This window comes from Cyprinus carpio, chromosome A22, assembly GCF_018340385.1.
Source record: "Cyprinus carpio isolate SPL01 chromosome A22, ASM1834038v1, whole genome shotgun sequence".
Classification (NCBI taxonomy): Eukaryota; Metazoa; Chordata; class Actinopteri; order Cypriniformes; family Cyprinidae; genus Cyprinus; species Cyprinus carpio.
Window position 1 is genome coordinate 10,855,203 of NC_056593.1, and position 16,941 is coordinate 10,872,143.

Consider the following 16,941-nt stretch of genomic DNA (forward strand, 5'->3'; position numbering starts at 1 on the left):
AGATAGATAGATAGATAGATAGATAGGAGTATGTTTTTGATTAATTTCCATTTAATGGGAGGCCATATCTGTGGAAGCCACTATAGAATGATCATACTGTTGTAAAATGCAACTAATAAACTTTGGAAACCATGTTAGGGGGCTTGAATCATTCTGCTTTAATTTAAAAGTGCAGAATTCAACAAGTGCCGAAAAGACACAAAGCTCCAAAACTGCTGGACGGATCCCAAGGGGGCTTTACAAGCCAGTAAAGACATATAAGGCATTAACTAGAATTGTTATGAATGCTTTGCTCTGCAGCTGTGCCCTAGCATTACACAAAGCAGAAAGAACAAGATACGAATTTCCAGTCACATCGTAGGATGGAGCACATAGCTGTAACAAAAGCAATTCTGTTCTCTGAAAAAGCCGTGCCCACACCCACCCCATCCCTCAAGGTCCACCCTACACCTGCTGCATGCAGTGAGGGCAAAGAACAGCTGGGGGCACGTTGGATGTGCGTGTGTGCAAATGCATGTGTTTGTGCTGATGTATGTGCATGTGTTACGCTTTACGTGTACGTTTTTCTGTTATTGCACGTAGACATGCCTGTGTGGAGATTGGCATGGAGCGCTTTCTGTCGCCACAGAGGCTTTGGTCAGATGGATTCTTCTCATACAGAGAGATATGGAAAAAATGTGTTGCGAGTGAGAGATTACATGGCTCCTAGAAGCTTCTCCGTCCAACAGCATCTCAAATCCAATGGTGCCATGATGGTGCTGTTTAGGCCCCTTTAGTCTGTAGAAATGTAATGCATTGTTGCTATAACATGCATCAAATTTGGTCATTGAATTCATCAATGGATAAGAGCGCTCAAGTCTGTTTTTGTGCACAGAAATATGTGCATGAGACCAAGGATTACTTGTTGAAATAGCAATGGATCAACTCAAAGACAACACTGGCTTGATTTGTAATCACTGCCATTTGAATGAAGGGCCTGAGCAGCTGTCTGTTAGAACAGCTGCTTGTGCAAAACATTTTTTTACCGAAACAGAAAAGAAACTGGACAAAGTTAAAACCTTGTTAAAAGTTGGACAAAGTTAAAAACAGTGATGCAGTTTTACTTTTGTGGTGTTAAACTGTATGCATTTATCGTAGCACATTGCATTTAGTGGATATTTGAAATCCATTAATAAGAACTTTGATTAATCTGATCAAATCTAATGTAATTTGTATTTTTAATAAAGGAAAAGTGATAATTTTAACAATATTTTGTATACTATATATAACAAGCAAATAATATTTATTAAATAATATATAATATAAATAATGTGTATGTATGTATACATATGTTTTTAGTTCTTAAAAAAAAAAAATCTTTATTTGATTGCAGATCCCACTTGGGTGGATATTTTTCATCTAATGAAAATCCTTTTAAGTTATGACTAAAATGTCCAAATAGTTTTTGGACCCACTATACATTTGCTGTTAGACTCTGGCCTTACTACAGACTGCACTGTGTGAATGACCATTGTAGAATATAGGACGCTGGCCAAAGACGACATATGTTGTCAAATCCTTTAAATGTGTATAATTGTGTATGTGCATGCTAGTGTGTGCGGGATTTTTTTTTTTTTTTTTCGTCTTTTTTCCTACACGCCCTTCTCTGATATGTAGGAATTAGCGAACATTGCTTAACTACAAACCAACCGTAATCAAAGTGCCAGATCCTTAAAAAGACAGCTGTTGTCATGTGCTTTAATTCACAGCTATCTCCCTTTGTCAAGCAAAGCTGGACACAGTTGTCTGGTAGAGACAGCTAGAGAACAGGGGTTAACAGAGTTCTCTCAGTGAAATGGTCTTTCACACATCCATGCCACATGCCCACCAGTCACAAAAATCAGAGGTAAGTTCCATTTCATCTTTCTGCCATTCGCTTTGGGCCAAGCAATGCCATTACTCATGTCATTTGATACTTACTGACCCTTAAAGTGAACCCTCGGTTGTTAAAAGTACTACAGTAAAGCTGGTTTGCCTGGTGCTGTTTTGTGGTTTTAAGCCTCAAATGTCTCTATTATGCATTTTTAAGTTTAGACAACATACTAATTTTGATTGTTTGTAGAGGAATCTGAAAGATGCCATAGTCAGACACTGGAGTTTCTTTGCCATCTGCTTTTTAAGAGTTTATGTTGTTTAGAGTTTATGTTGTTTCCTGTGATCTAAGTCATAACCTTACTGATTTATGACCAGTAATGTGAAATTATAAGCAGATAAAAAAAAATAATAGCTTCTTTACACAGGAATATTACTATAATTAAAGATTTTAAGAAAGTAAAAAGAAAAAAAAAGTAAAATACTATATATATATATATATATATATATATATATATATATATATATAATCATTTTTCTTTTTTTATATATTTTCACAATTGATGTACAAATAGCCAATAAACATTTAGAGTTATATCATGTTATAGGAATATTTTAACCCCCAAATTCTGTTATCTTACATGGTCGCTCTTTTCAATATAATGAAATGACAACTAAAGCTGTCAGGCCTCATTCAGATTTGTGAACTATATGTTCTTTTGTGTCCAACTTTTTCAATGAATCAGTTTACAAAACTGGTCTAAATTATTTGTTCACAAATCAAATGGTTTTTGAATGGTCAAATGGTTTTTGAATAACATGATGACAAGTAAATTATGGCAATGTTATTTTTTGGGTGAACTACAAAAATACATTTTGCAACATCAAAGGCTACAAAAGTCTACAGTTATAAGTCACAGAAGAGCAGTTTGTCCATTTTCAAGCATCGTGAATGGAGGAGCGACACAGCTGCCATCCAATGAGATGATGCTGATCAGGGTGTAAAACTGCATTTCAGGTAATTGAAAAATCATTGGTAGAGGCCAAAATTCTCAAAAGATTACTAGTAAGCTCAAGGCGATGTGGCCTTTGTTGCACTCTACTGAACATATTGTGTTCCCAAGGCTTGAGCTTGGACTGGCTGGACTTGGAGGTTTGATTTCAGATTTATTTGGTCATAGAATGCTCCCACAGCTGAGAGGTTTGAAACGAGAGCCTGAGCAGGTGTTGTTGTGGGAGGGAGAGAGAGAGAGCGGGAGAACTTTGGGAGTTTTCATTGCTTCTCTCTCGCATTCTTCCCTTCTCACATCAGTTATTGTGCGGTGTACTTCTGCAAAAATGTTTGAAAAGACAATATGCATCTCTTTTTCAGTCATTTTCGCAATTCCAAATGCATCAAATAGGTGGACATTTTTAGAATTGTTACTACTTTTAGCGGTTATTTCAGTCAGCATTCTAATTGACCATGGTAACAAATGTTACACAGTACATTATGAGACTATGCTCTATGTTTACATGCACCCAAATAATCCGTTAGCAACTGGATTGATAATCCTTCATGTAAACACTTGAATCCAAGTTAAATTTCAATAGGATAGACCTGAAGTAATCCAATCAATAGGAAATAACTAAGCATGTAAATGCTTGAATTCATATGTCGTTTGACATATTTGTCAGCTTTCCTTTTAGGTTCATCATCATGGCAAAACAGTAGCTCCAGTGACATTATAGCAGTGGTTTTCTCCGGTTCTGAATTCAGTGACTGGGCTCCAATTGATGTGAATCAGATTGTTGAGGGTTCATATAAACAAAACTTTCAGAATCTGAAATCAGATTGGTTTCATTCAATTTTGTTAGAAAACATTGGAAAATTGATTGTAAAGCTCCATACAACGACAGTCAGTGGGGTCCGATGACAATTTGGACCTCACTGACATTCATTGTAAGGACAAAAATGGTTCTGCAAAATATTTTCAAGAGACCTCACATCCTATGCCATCAAAGACTGTCTACAAATAGGACACATATCAGACCACACCTACTAGCAAGTTGCTTGAACTTACACCAAAACTTGTTTGAGTTAGATAAAACATCTTGAGCTGAGTCACTTTGAAATGTTTTACGCTGTATATGTTCCTGTTAACTGGAAACCTTACGTTCAACAACAAAGTCTCTTGGATTCACCTATTGTCAGGTATGGATGGCAGCAGCTCAACGTTGATCCCACAGATTGCCTTTGCTTAAGCTTATCCTTTCTTAGTGAGGAGATCTAAGGCTTCTCTTCATTATGCCTTTGTTTACTTCCACTATCTTTCTTCACCAAACTGAGAAGACCCCATGACCCTGAATCTAAGGTTACTTGTGTGTTTATCTTTTTAAAAAGGACTGAGCTTGACACTATGTCAACAGCATCTCTTGAGTAGAAGGAAATAGCTCCAAGGAGCAGTAAGAAAATAAGCATTTTGTGTTTGCAAACAAATTAGGCGTAAATTCTTAATATCTTCAGTCTATCAAATCTATTGAGTCCAACAATGTCAGTTCACAGAAACTCTTTCCAAATGCAACTACTTTTTCCAATGCAATTAAATGTACCTCAAGTACAATCATTACAAATTAATACCGAACAGCTCTCAAGAGAGAAAGCAATCCACTTAGGGCCCACAAAGACCTTCTCCTTTCGTACCCCCTAGAGTTCAGTTGGGCATCAATCAAGGCAGTTAAGTGGGATCCTTGAGCAGAGATGGTATCAGTGGCAGCCTCTTACAGGCACACACTTCTGTCCCTGTTATCTATGGTGATTGCGCTGAGTCTCTGTCACCAGTGAAGCAAATCTCTCATCTCTGACTCAAATTCACTACTAAGAAAAGTTTAATTTTAGCTCGGCAGTGTGGGTAAACACATTTTAAGCCCTCATTTCTCACTGTTGAACTTAAGGACACTTTACTTAACTGCTGTGGATGGCTAGACTAGGGCTTGTAAAGAAGCAAAAGCTTGATTATTTGTATACTATTATAGTATTTATTAATATTTATTAATATTTTTTAATTTTACATTTTTTTTCATTTTGTTTTATTTTGTGGTATGTTTTTGTCATTTTTATTAGTTTTTTTATTTCTATGTACATTAGTTTTATTTTTTAGTTCAGTTTTAATAATTTTAGTACTTATTTTATTTCAGTTAGCTGCCAAGGCAACAGTTCAAGTTTTTGTTAAGTTTAAGATTTTTTATCTAACATTTATAAACTGTTTTTATAGTTTTTGTTTTTGTTAACAATAACAGCACTGGTAGAAAACCACTGGGCAAGACCTGTCAGTGGCCCAATATTCCAGTGCCCACCATACCAAAATGTGATGGGCCTAATAACAAAAACAAGCAGCACGGTGTGGAGCTGCTCCCACAGAGTAAGCACCTTAATGAGGACCATATGGAGCTGCCCAGACATACAGTCAGTGGAAACCCAATTCCTCTTCCTTTTTTTTCTTCCCTTGCTTACTCTCCTTTAGTCACTTCCCTGCTTCTCTGTCTCTCACTCTTGCGTCCACCTTTGAATTTACAGCATGAATAAAACTTCAGGTGATTGTTTTTGTAAAGCTGAAGTGTGTCGCTTTTTTCGCTGTTAAAAACCTTCTCCTATCCTAAGTTAATATGCAGAGACAACTGAAAGTTTCTAAGTTCTTTCCCCCGAGGAGTCAAAAAACATTCGGTGGCATTACATAAACATTGTTTGAACATTCCGACCAGCCTGACAACAGCAACAACAGCTCAACAAATGGCATGAGATTGAGGTGTCGTCCAGCTGTTTCTTTAAACAATGACAGATGAGGGGAGTCTTTGGGAAACCTGTTTGGAAACAATCATTATTTCCACTATTCAGTTCAGCTTTTTTCCATTTCACTTCTTTTTCTTAACTTATGCTAGGAGTTCTGGGCTTTTAGCAAATGACTAAAACTTTTAGCAAATCTCTTCTCTTCTCTTCATCTCACTCTCTGTCAAAAAAAATGTAGGCTAGTCTCTTTATTTCTAGTTTCTCAAATGGAGACTCTCTGTCCCCTCTCACTGGCCTGGCATTCAGTCCTGCCATGAAGCGGATGGCTAATTTTACCAGACTGACCTCATTCCACTATTGTATAAGAACAAGTGAGTCAGTGTCAGGAGAAATGTACTGGCTTATCCCTTCGTTTCCGTTCCATTCTCTTCTCTCTTTTTCTTTCTTTTTTACCTGATTCATCTCTGTAACTGACTCACTCCCTTCTTGTTTCGGCCAGAGGAATATGTATATTCGCCGGGTCATGCAATGTAATATGCTCACAAATGTGGGGGAAAGAAAGAACCCTTTCTCTGTCCATCAGCCTTGTCAAGTCGTCTACTGGCATGAGGTGCTTGTAAGGGGCTCACTGATCCATCCACCTGAGTGAATGAGGTATTTGCTTCAGTGGCCAGATTCTGAATGATGCCTCTGTAGTATCAATACCTCTATAGACCTGAGACAGGAATGACTTTATGGGTGCAGCCAGCTTTCCAGTAGTAGTATTTAGGTAATTACTATTACCATTGACTACATTAATGCACATATTGTTGTGCAGGAGAATGAAATATAGTTTTAAGTCAAGTAATCAACAAATGTGCGATGATACAAGGACACAGTATGATTATATATCTATATATTAATAGAAATTATATAATATCAATGCCTTTTATTATATATGTTTTAAGACAACAATGTGTGTGTGTGTGTGTGTATATATATATATATATATATATATATATATATATATATATATAATATATATATATATACAAATATTATGTATATAAATGAATGTGTACATTTTGTGTTTACTCCAAGGTTACAGTCTCCATGGATCCACAAAATCATTTTGAATGGTAAGCAATATCTTGTTCTTTTCCCATAACCACAGTGTAACCTCATATCTCAAAGCACTTTAGTACAAACATGATCAAACCATCAACCAGCTCAAAGTAGTTCAGCAAACCATGATATTAGACTAGAGGATTAGCATCCTGAAGGCCATCATAAAATTTAAATCCTCCAGGCAAGGCCGAACTATTTTCACTTTAGTTTTCCTCTGCTTATTACATCCATTAGAATAAGCTTTGTAGACTTTCAGATGCCCAAAGAGATGCAATTTATGACAGTTTGTTCCCATGTTTGTTTTGGCACGGTCAATTTAACACTTTATGTCTCTGTCAAAAATGCCTTTTCATGCAACCTAAAAATGTTCCTTCATAGACGGAATCGTTCATTCTTTATGTGCAATACTTTTGCACTGCATAACTCATATAAAGACGTGACTGAACACTTGTCAGCACTCATGGAAAGGGCTGGCGAATAGAAGCTCCTCCCATGCGATGCTTTTCAGCACTTTTCCTTTGAATGACAGTGTGGCTGGGGAAGGGAATGAAAAAGTTGTGTGATTTCTCGCAGCCCCAACGGCGATGAGCAGCAGTTGGAGAACTGCAATCAAACTGAATGGATTGGCATGGGGAGAAGCGGCACTCTCAACCTGGCTAAGCGGCAGCTTTGGAACTGGATTTGTCTTTTAGTGGTTTCTATGTGCCTGTTACTCCGACCAGGTAAATCGTTTTATTCGTATTCATCGCTTGTATTTGCATGCACCCATCCCGGAGAGAGAGCTGCTGGGCAAACTTTAACGTTACCCTGTCGTTTTGGAGTGAAGTTGTTCAATTAAAATCTCAAAAAGTGTTATAAAACTTTTAACGTACTACTTAATGCATTAACGTACTGTTCATTTACTACGCATTTAGTTCTTCTGTAGGCCAAAGCTGTGCTGCTAGCTCGCTAGCAAATTAGCACCGTGTTTACAAAAAGATTTAAATCTAGTATATTTCTTTAAAAGATTGTAGTGATAACTATGCATTATACTTACATTCTGAAATTATGTTTGAAGTTAATACTCACTATTTGCCGTTATGACTTGAGTTTAGTAAGAGATTTTATTAGTTTGGCAAAACTTTCTCTAACCTGACTAACGTTAGCTTCTCTCTGCGTCGCTGTTTGAAGCTGTTTACTTCGAAAGCTCGTGACTGTTGAAGAAGAAAGCGGGAATTAAAACGTAATAAATAATCAGTTGTGTGAACTAAATGTAAATGATTTTGTATAGTTAAAAAAATAGTAAAGACTTCGCTGCGTGCTCTGAATATTATTGAAAATATTTTTTTCAACAGATTGATAATTTTTTTTTGTTAATTAAATCATTATTCTGTAACAGTATGCATAGTGAATGTTTTAATTTTGTAATTAATATTTAAAAGTAGTCATATATATAAAGTTAAATAATATGACACTGCTAAATGAGTATAAATCCATTTTAAACTCCTCTTGTTTTAAACAGTTTAGGTATTGTTTACAATTCCGTATGATAACCCACAAATTCACCAAATACCTTTACTCCAGCTGATCTGAACTATTAACATTTTTCATAACATGTCACTAATCACATACTGGCAGACCACTATTTTACCATGTTTTTACCATGAGCAATACATGTGTCCCACAAATATGTCTTTTAGGCTTAGTCAAAAACTTAATCAAAAACAAAAAACATTTCCACAGAGTTGTAATATAGAACAGTTTATGAAAAATAGTATGTTATTCTAAAAAAAAGTCCATATTAATCCCATATTATTATTATCATCAACTAAGTATTAAATAACTTAATTTATTTACATGTTTCATTTTTACATGTGCTTGCAAAATTCAGTCACATTTGTTATTGTTGGGCCTGTGTTCAAAACAGTTCAAAGTCATCATATCCAATGAAGCAGTAACTATTTTCACACTTCTGTTAGACCGTAACCATAAAACAACTTAACTAACAGGAATCCAGACAAGGAATGTTTTCTTGGTTTGGAATAGCAATCAGCAGCTTGTAGTGATCTTTTCAGATGCCATGCTGACTCGAGTGCAACCAATGAATGTGTCAGAATGACAAAATACAGCAGTTGTGTAGCTGTTAAACCGGTTTAGTAGCTAGAAACAATCTAAGCTAAAGCTAAGAACTTTAATTATGAACATCTCCATCACCAACCAACCATCAAATAGTGGTTCTCTCACAGTTTTAAATGCATCTCATTAATGCCTAATTCTTCTTGATTCTCAACAGTGTGCTGCCAAAAATGTCGAATTCAGCGCTGTAATGCAGAGTACGTGGCCTCATTCTCACCCTCCGGTGGCTTGCAAGAGGAGGTGCTTCCAGATGTGGACTACTGCATCGCTCTGAGGGCCTACTCGTTGTGTACGCGCCGCACAGCTCATGGATGTAGAGGTGACTTGGTGTACCACTCTGCTGTGTTCCGCATTAAAGAGCTTTTTGCACAGCACAACTGCTCCAGTGATGGCCCAACGTCGTCGGCCAAAGCACCCAGCACTTCCAAGCCGCCAGTGGTGGACGTCTGCAACTATGAAAGCAGGGTGCTCGCCTTGGGCCCGGCGGCCCAACAGAAAAAGTACGGACATTGTGGATTATTCGGAGATCCTCACTTGCGGACTTTTCGGGATGAGTTCCAGACATGTAGGGTTGAAGGGGCCTGGCCACTCATTCACAACCGATACCTTTCAGTTCAAGTCACAAATGTGCCGGTGGTTGAAGGCTCCAGTGCTACAGCAACCAACAAGGTTAGTTGTACAAACTGCATGTTAACTTAGTGTAAGTGTGACCTGTTCCAAACTGTACTGGTCCCTTTAGTAAAGCAGAGTAACCATGATACTCATGCTTGTTTTGAAGCCTTGCCATCAGTGCAAGTTGTTCCAAACCTATAAGACTTAGTTTTTTTCTTCTGCAGAGCACAGATGAAGAATTTTTCAACTTTTTGTCTATACAATGAGTCAATGGTGTCCAAATCCAACATTTTAATTAGGGGTGCATGATAAATATCGGCCGATATTTATCGTGCACCCCTAATTTTAATCCCATGACTTCATAAAGACAAAAACTCAGACATTTAAAAACATATATATATATCTTGTATGTTTCACAGAAGAAAATTGGTTTTGGACCCCATTAACTTTCATTGTGTGGAAAAAAAATTCTTCAAAATATAGGCTATTTATTTGTTCTTTGCAGAAGAATGAAAGTCACAGGTTTGAATGACATTTTCTGGTGAACTTTTTCTTTGATACTATATAAAACTGTTTGGCAAAGTATATGAATTTATATTATATAATATTAAAATAGATTACTATATAAATGTAACTGAAACTAAGGATTTTGGGGAAAAATGGGCCATGTTTTATGTTCTCGCATGGTCCAAAGAAACCATTCAAACCAAAAGCTTGAGAGAGACAGACAGTCAGCCCAAACAATGATGTCATTAGGGGGACATATTTTTTGTCTTCTATTAAGGGATCTGGATTTAGACTGTTGAGCCATGGCGACAATGCAGGACCGTAAGACTATAATAAAATCCCCCAGCTGTTTCACAAAGAGTGCGGGAGACACAAAAAGAAGGAATGGAAAATAAATCATTCAGACTGTAGTTACGGACAGGTTGGTTTCTGGAAGGTTACCAGACATGAAGTATGACTGTAACATGGAATGACAATGTCTGTGCATTTTTTTCAAAGGAGGGAAAGTAATATAACACCTGAGGACATAAAACTCAGGGGGCCACTGAGTTTTAAAAATACTTGTTTAAGGATCTTTAAAGATTTCTCATTAATTTATCATTTGGTCCAAGAAGAGCTCATGATATGTTTCTAAACTGACACAAAACGTTGCATCAGTGCTTTATCTTTAGCTTTAAATGTAGTGGACGTGCTTGGATAAACATGTAGAATATGACCTAATTTTACTGACAGTTGATGGTTTTCAGCTCCATGACTTGATCAGAGTTTGATAAAAATATGCCATTGGATGTTCCATTGATTAGTCCTTGAATTTGGTTTAGATTAGATATTGGCAGATCCCAAGTTGTCCATTCTGGTTTTCTGTGGTCCTCTACTGCCATCAAGTGGTGACACCTGTTATTTATTTATTTTCTCAAGCTCTAGGTGTTTGGCCCTAGCAAGCTCTCTTCCAGTGTTATTTTAGTATTAGTTCGTTTTTATTCATACTTTGAATTTGATGTTATTTTTATATTTTCAGTTTTCATCTTAATGTTAAAGTTTTAGCAATTTTGCTATGTGCTGTTGTCATTTTTTTAATTAGTTTTAAAAATATTACTATTGTGTTTAGTTTTATTTTTTATTTCGGTTTTAGTTTAGGAGTTTCATTTATTTCCATTTAGTAATTGTATTGATTCAGCTTAAACCTATTTCAGTTATTTGCCAACATTTCTTCTTTTTGATTTAATCTGTTTTTTTTTTTCAGCATTATTTTAATTAACATTTTAACTCTTATCCACATTACATAATTTTCCTCATCATATTTAGTTTATATATTTGGCCTAATTAAAGCTGAAAAAAAAAAATACAATTAAGAAATAAGAAATAATTTGTCTGTCCACCACTGATAGGTAAAAAGCTGCACACTGTGAGACAATCACATCCTATCAGAACATTTCTGATGTTTAAAATGTTAATATTGCAAAATTTTAAATTGTGATGGAGGATTTTGTGCCAGTGAGGTTGCTTTTGGTTAGAATGCATTTGTCTTTCTCTTGTTGATTTATTTCTGCATACTTGGTTTAGTGTTACAAGCGCTGACAAAAAAAAAAAAAAAAATATATGGTATTAGAAATAAAACATAAATATTAGATGCAAAACTAAAATTTTGCCTTGCCAGTTAACTGAAATGAGTTTAAGTACTAAAACTGGTGGCACCACTGACCTGGTGGTTAGGACACGTTCAAACATATAGTTTTTAAATCAAAAATCAAGCTGCACAAAAACATAATGTTGAAACAATCCTCTAGTCAACTGAAAGCAATTTCACTTATTGATTTTCAGTTTGAGCTTTTACTCACCGTTTCCCGTTTGATCTTCCCTGTAGATAACCGTCATCTTCAAGTCCTACCATGACTGCACCGAGCAGAAGGTGTACCAGGCCACCACCGAGGACCTGCCGTCAGCGTTCCAGGACGGCACACGAAGTGGTGGGAAAGGAGAGAGCCTGTGGATCGTGGAGGGTAGCGGAGGTCTAGGTATACGGCAAGTGAAGATCCACGCTTACTACCTAGGCACGTCCATCATCGTGCGACAAGTCGGTCGCTACCTGACATTTGCCATCCGCATGCCTGAGGACTTAGCAGAGGAGAATGGGGGCCTGCAGTTGTGTCTGCACGGCTGCCCGCGCAGTGAGGTCATCAAAGCCCACGTGCTCAACCGGCAGCAGAGCCTGCGTCCGCCTCGACTTATGGGCGGCTGGTACAGGGAGGACGACGGTGGCGAGCTGCAGCCAGGCCTCTCGTCACATGTGGACATATTGGAACGTGCAACCACAAAGTGTCGAGAGTTGCTGCAGGTGGAGGACGTTTATTTCCAGTCGTGTGTGTTCGATCTTCTCACGACGGGAGATCCGGAGTTCTCCATGGCTGCGTATGGAGCCCTGGAGGACCTTAAGGCACTTCCGCCAAGCACTCTGAAACAAAGTTCACCCAGGACTCCACACACTTATAGTAGAGGAACAGTAGTTACACATTCTGTTTTCACAGCTCTGGTTCTTATGCTGCTGCTGGTCTAGACGCCAGCTTGAGAATGGATACCCACCAGCCAGACTGTTCTTCAACCGTGAAACCCTCCTGGAAAAACAAACTTCAAACCGTCTGCAAGTGAGAGACGGATCCAAACAGACTCATTTCCATTGAAACATGCAGTGTTTTACTCTAAAAAATGGATAACGTCAGAACACTCCAGGCTTTCCGAATGTGAAATTAACAGTCGCTCAAATCTGGAAAAGATGAAGGCAGCTAATCGGCATATCTTCAAGGTTATGACCGATTAAAGAATGGAAAATGTTGATACAGTTATGACATTATTGGATGAAATTAGCATAAAAGACACATAGGATGTCCTCGCATCTTCCTAAATCACACAAGTTTAGGTGCACTTCAAACTTTGTACTCTCATATAAGAAGATATGTTATCTACACGGGATCCAACAACTACATGAAATGCTACCTATCCATATTCATTTGGTTCTGGGTCCATACATCCACACACTAAGCTACAGTCATGGTAGAAAAAGACTTCTTCAAGCTGCTCTGCTTATTAAGGAGAAAACTAAACAAATTCTTTATATAATAATATATTGAAAGAGTGTATATATATGTTTTATACGTGTACATTCACTTGTGTATAGATGTTTAAATGTGATGTTTTCATCTAGTTAGATTGTATAAAACTAATATGTGCTGTATTGTGTAATCTGTTGTTTTTCCATATTAAAAAAAAAAAAATGAGTTGACTATCTCAAGTACTTTTTCCCCTGACTTCTGATGCTTTACTCATCATAGAGGGTGCTATAGAGTTGCAAGTTTGAATAATTCCAGATTTTTTTCTTTTGTCTCGATTTCATTATACCAGTGATAAAGAGACTTGCAGGAACTTAGTGAAGTAATACAAGACAATAGGTTGCTAATGAAGGTTATCATACAGACTGCTGAATGCTTCAACTGACCAATCAGAATCAAGTAATAAATTCATTGACACTTTGCAACAAGTGCCAACCAATCAGAAGGCACGATTTAAACAATTTAGCAGTATAAGCATAAATAGTACAAAAGTCAACTTCAGATATAACGTTTTTGGGCATTTTTAGGTGATGGACGGAATTTTTTTTTTTTTTTTTAATACTCAAGTACACAAACTGAACCACACAAAATCAAGTACTGACCAGTTAGCCATGAAAGCAGTTGACGTTTGCCCTTCACTTTTTCCAGCAATGCCGTTTGTTCATGTTCCCGTTGCCTGATGTTAAGGCCCCTTCAGCCCTCGGGTGGAAACTGCTCTGAAATGACGGGTGTCGTGTGACAGAGATTAAAATGTCGTCAGTTTAACCACATTCATCATGCTAAACGAAGCATTTTCCAACGCTGCCCTTCTCCTGTACTTTACCGCTCTCGGCACTCCATCACTCTCAAGTTTTAACTGTGCCCGATGTGAGGGGAAGAAAAGAGGCAAGTTCTTCATGCTAAGAGCTGTCAGAAATCATCTTGCACATACAGCGCAGACCTGTAGTTAACCTGCTGACAGATATATGCTTCTGTTACTCCAGTACAGCGCCTGTTTTTATATCACTTTTTATGCGTTTTTCCTCACTACCGTCTTTCCGCATTCCAGTCATTTAATTGGTGCCATTATAATGCTATGCTCTTGACCTACTCTGTTCTAGATACGCATATAATGAGGTAGCTATATAAACAAATGTGTATAAAAGGACAATCCACTTTGTTCCTTGTTCACTTTGATCTAATAAACAAGGACAATTATTGGGGTAATGAATTAAAATAAGCCTCTAGAGTGATTAATATTCACATTGGAAAACTTAATTTGACATTAATAGGATATTTGGCAAGTGAATAGACAACACAGGACATGTCTGCACGTTGAGTGATGAACTGATAGATGGATGGCTCTTTTTAAACAAATGCCTTTTTAATTAGTCAATTAGAAACCATAACCACAAGCATTTACAGATTTACTGGATACATTAAAGCTGTTAAGTAATTTTTATTTGGTATACCTTGCATAAAATGCAACGACTTCATGATGGATATTCCTGAAGGAGGTGTCTGAGGTGTTAAAAGATATCTCATTACTCAAGTAAAATTTGCTACAAATGCAGTTCCATATTGATTTATTTCCATTTTATTTTCTACTGCCATAGGAAGTTCTTTATTTTTTTTTTACTCTGTAGACAAAATGTAACATTCACACAGCTCATTTGTACACTCTACAAACATGCATCTTTCATACGCAATGTGCTGCATTTAGGTTCCGCACCGATATTTGTTAATAAGTCTTGCACTACAGAACTTTTTAACAAATGGCCCCTCTACACCTCCAAGCCTGAAAAAAAACAAGCCAGGAAATTAGGCATCTGTATCATAAATCTTGGAAAGTTATGATAATTTGCAATTCACTCCCTCATCAAAGGCAATATTACCCTAATTTATTATCTTCCTGCGTGTGAGGCGCTCAGAGGCCGTGGAGATAAGAGTCTATCAGGAGGAGGATTGATTTTCATTAACAGATTGTAATAAAGATGAACTGCTCGGCCCGCACACTGACCAAGAGCCACACTTTATTGTAATTGGGCCGATTTATTTCATGAGCCACTGCCTCCACTTTTTTTAGGCTCTCCCCTTTCTTTCATCTCTCTCTCTCACTCAGTACAGGAAAAAAAAACAGGCTGGATATTAATTCATTATCATAATCATAAACATTGGTTGGTGGTGCAAATAGTTTTACTATTTACTGCAGTTCGATTTTTTAATGTGTCATTTATAGCAACTAATCAATTGGAAGTCTAGCACGTTTTAAAAATAAATAAATAAATAAATAAATAGATTTTTCCATGTTGCAAAATAAGGTGGGTAAAGGCCAAAAATTCCATGGAAGGACTCAAACTGTTACTTAATATTTAATCTGTTAATTTATAAATTACATCTGATTGAACCAATTCACTACAAGAAAATTTACTTTCCAACACTATATATGAATAGGAAGAACCATTCTGGAAGAACCAGTTCACGAAAATGAATGCACTTTGCAGCGCTATACATATGTAAGAGAGCGGGTGAACCGATTTGCTATGTTAAAAAAGAGGACTTTGTACTTACCTTTTCACAGCACCACACATTTTATGCTCAATACAGTTAGATAAGAACCAAAGACAAACAGACTTCATATTTAAATGTAAAATTTTATTGTAAAATTGAAAAAAAGAGAGAGAAAGAGAGAAGCCCATTAAGCGTTTCTTTTCGATGCATACATTTCTCTAAACATAACCAATAAATAGGCGATTCATAAACAGATTTTTGTCAGGAATAAATAAATAAATAAATAAATATGTTCATAAATTAACTGGCAAATCAATAGATGAGTAGGCATAACCATAAAACAATGTAAGCAGCAAGTATTTGAGAAATGTCAACACGATGCTTGGTTTCTCAGGCATTTATCTTGGACATATCCTCTCTGTCTCAAAAAAGAAAGAAAGAAAGAAAGAAAGAAAAATTAACAGGGACACTGTCCATTTCAGTTGTTCATGCCACACCAATCGCATCGCAGAGATAGATGGTGCACCTCTTGTCCTCTTTTCTCAGAAAATATCAAACGAAAATTAACAAGAAAACCAAAAACAACTGTAAACAGCATTGTCTCATCCAGGCTTTAAGAACAGTGCAGGGAGTGCCTGGCTCTCCCACTGCACATTTCACACAGCAAAATCAATACTCTTGATATATATTTCCTTACGTTTTGTGCTGAGAAAACCAAAACTTTAACATGATCTTTATAAAGCAAAAAAACCCGCCCCACCCTGAAACCCACCCACCCACCCACCGACTACTTTCCCCATAGAATCTGAGAAATGTGCTGCTGTTCCCTAATATACAGATTTCATATCTATAATAAGCTACTTTCCTTAGCATACAAATCATAGTTAAAGAATCATATTGTTAATATGAGTAGTACCTTTATAACACTTTAACCCCCGAAGCTTTCCCACCTTTCCCCCCCTTGAGCATGCTCACAGATCAAAGTTCGGTATGAAGATCTGAGGAACGAAACGTGAACATGGTTTGAATGAGAAGAAAGCAAGTATGAAATGCTGGTGGTCTGGTTTCTTCAGAAATACCTGTTGTGCAAAACACCCCCCCTCCCCCCATTTCTGGTGCAAATGCAATTTGTATTAACACCGTCGGTTCACTTTTCAACACATCAAGTTTCATTTTACATGCTTTTCCAATCATTTTTTTTTCTGTCAAGCTGTAATGATATCATCCTTCAAACTTATTAAACTTCAGGCACTAGTTGCCATTTTTAATTTGTATTACACTTGCTTTTACATGTAGGCCAAATTTAATTTGATTTTAATAATTCACATCTGGCATGGAGAGATTCTGTGAGGAAGGCCCCTGCAACATGAGGTTATTAGAGCGCCGATG

General features: G+C 36.9%; 1 protein-coding gene across 1 annotated transcript; it reads left to right on the plus strand.

The window, feature by feature from the left end:
- Nucleotides 1–7,276: 7,276 nt before the first annotated feature.
- On the plus strand, nucleotides 7,277–13,225 carry LOC109046637 (repulsive guidance molecule B-like). Its single transcript, XM_042711890.1, has 3 exons — nucleotides 7,277–7,446; nucleotides 8,997–9,508; nucleotides 11,823–13,225. The coding sequence occupies exons 1-3, from the start codon at nucleotides 7,353–7,355 to the stop codon at nucleotides 12,510–12,512; spliced, it is 1,296 nt and encodes a 431-aa protein (XP_042567824.1). The 5' UTR covers nucleotides 7,277–7,352; the 3' UTR covers nucleotides 12,513–13,225.
- The last annotated feature ends 3,716 nt before the right edge of the window (nucleotides 13,226–16,941 follow it).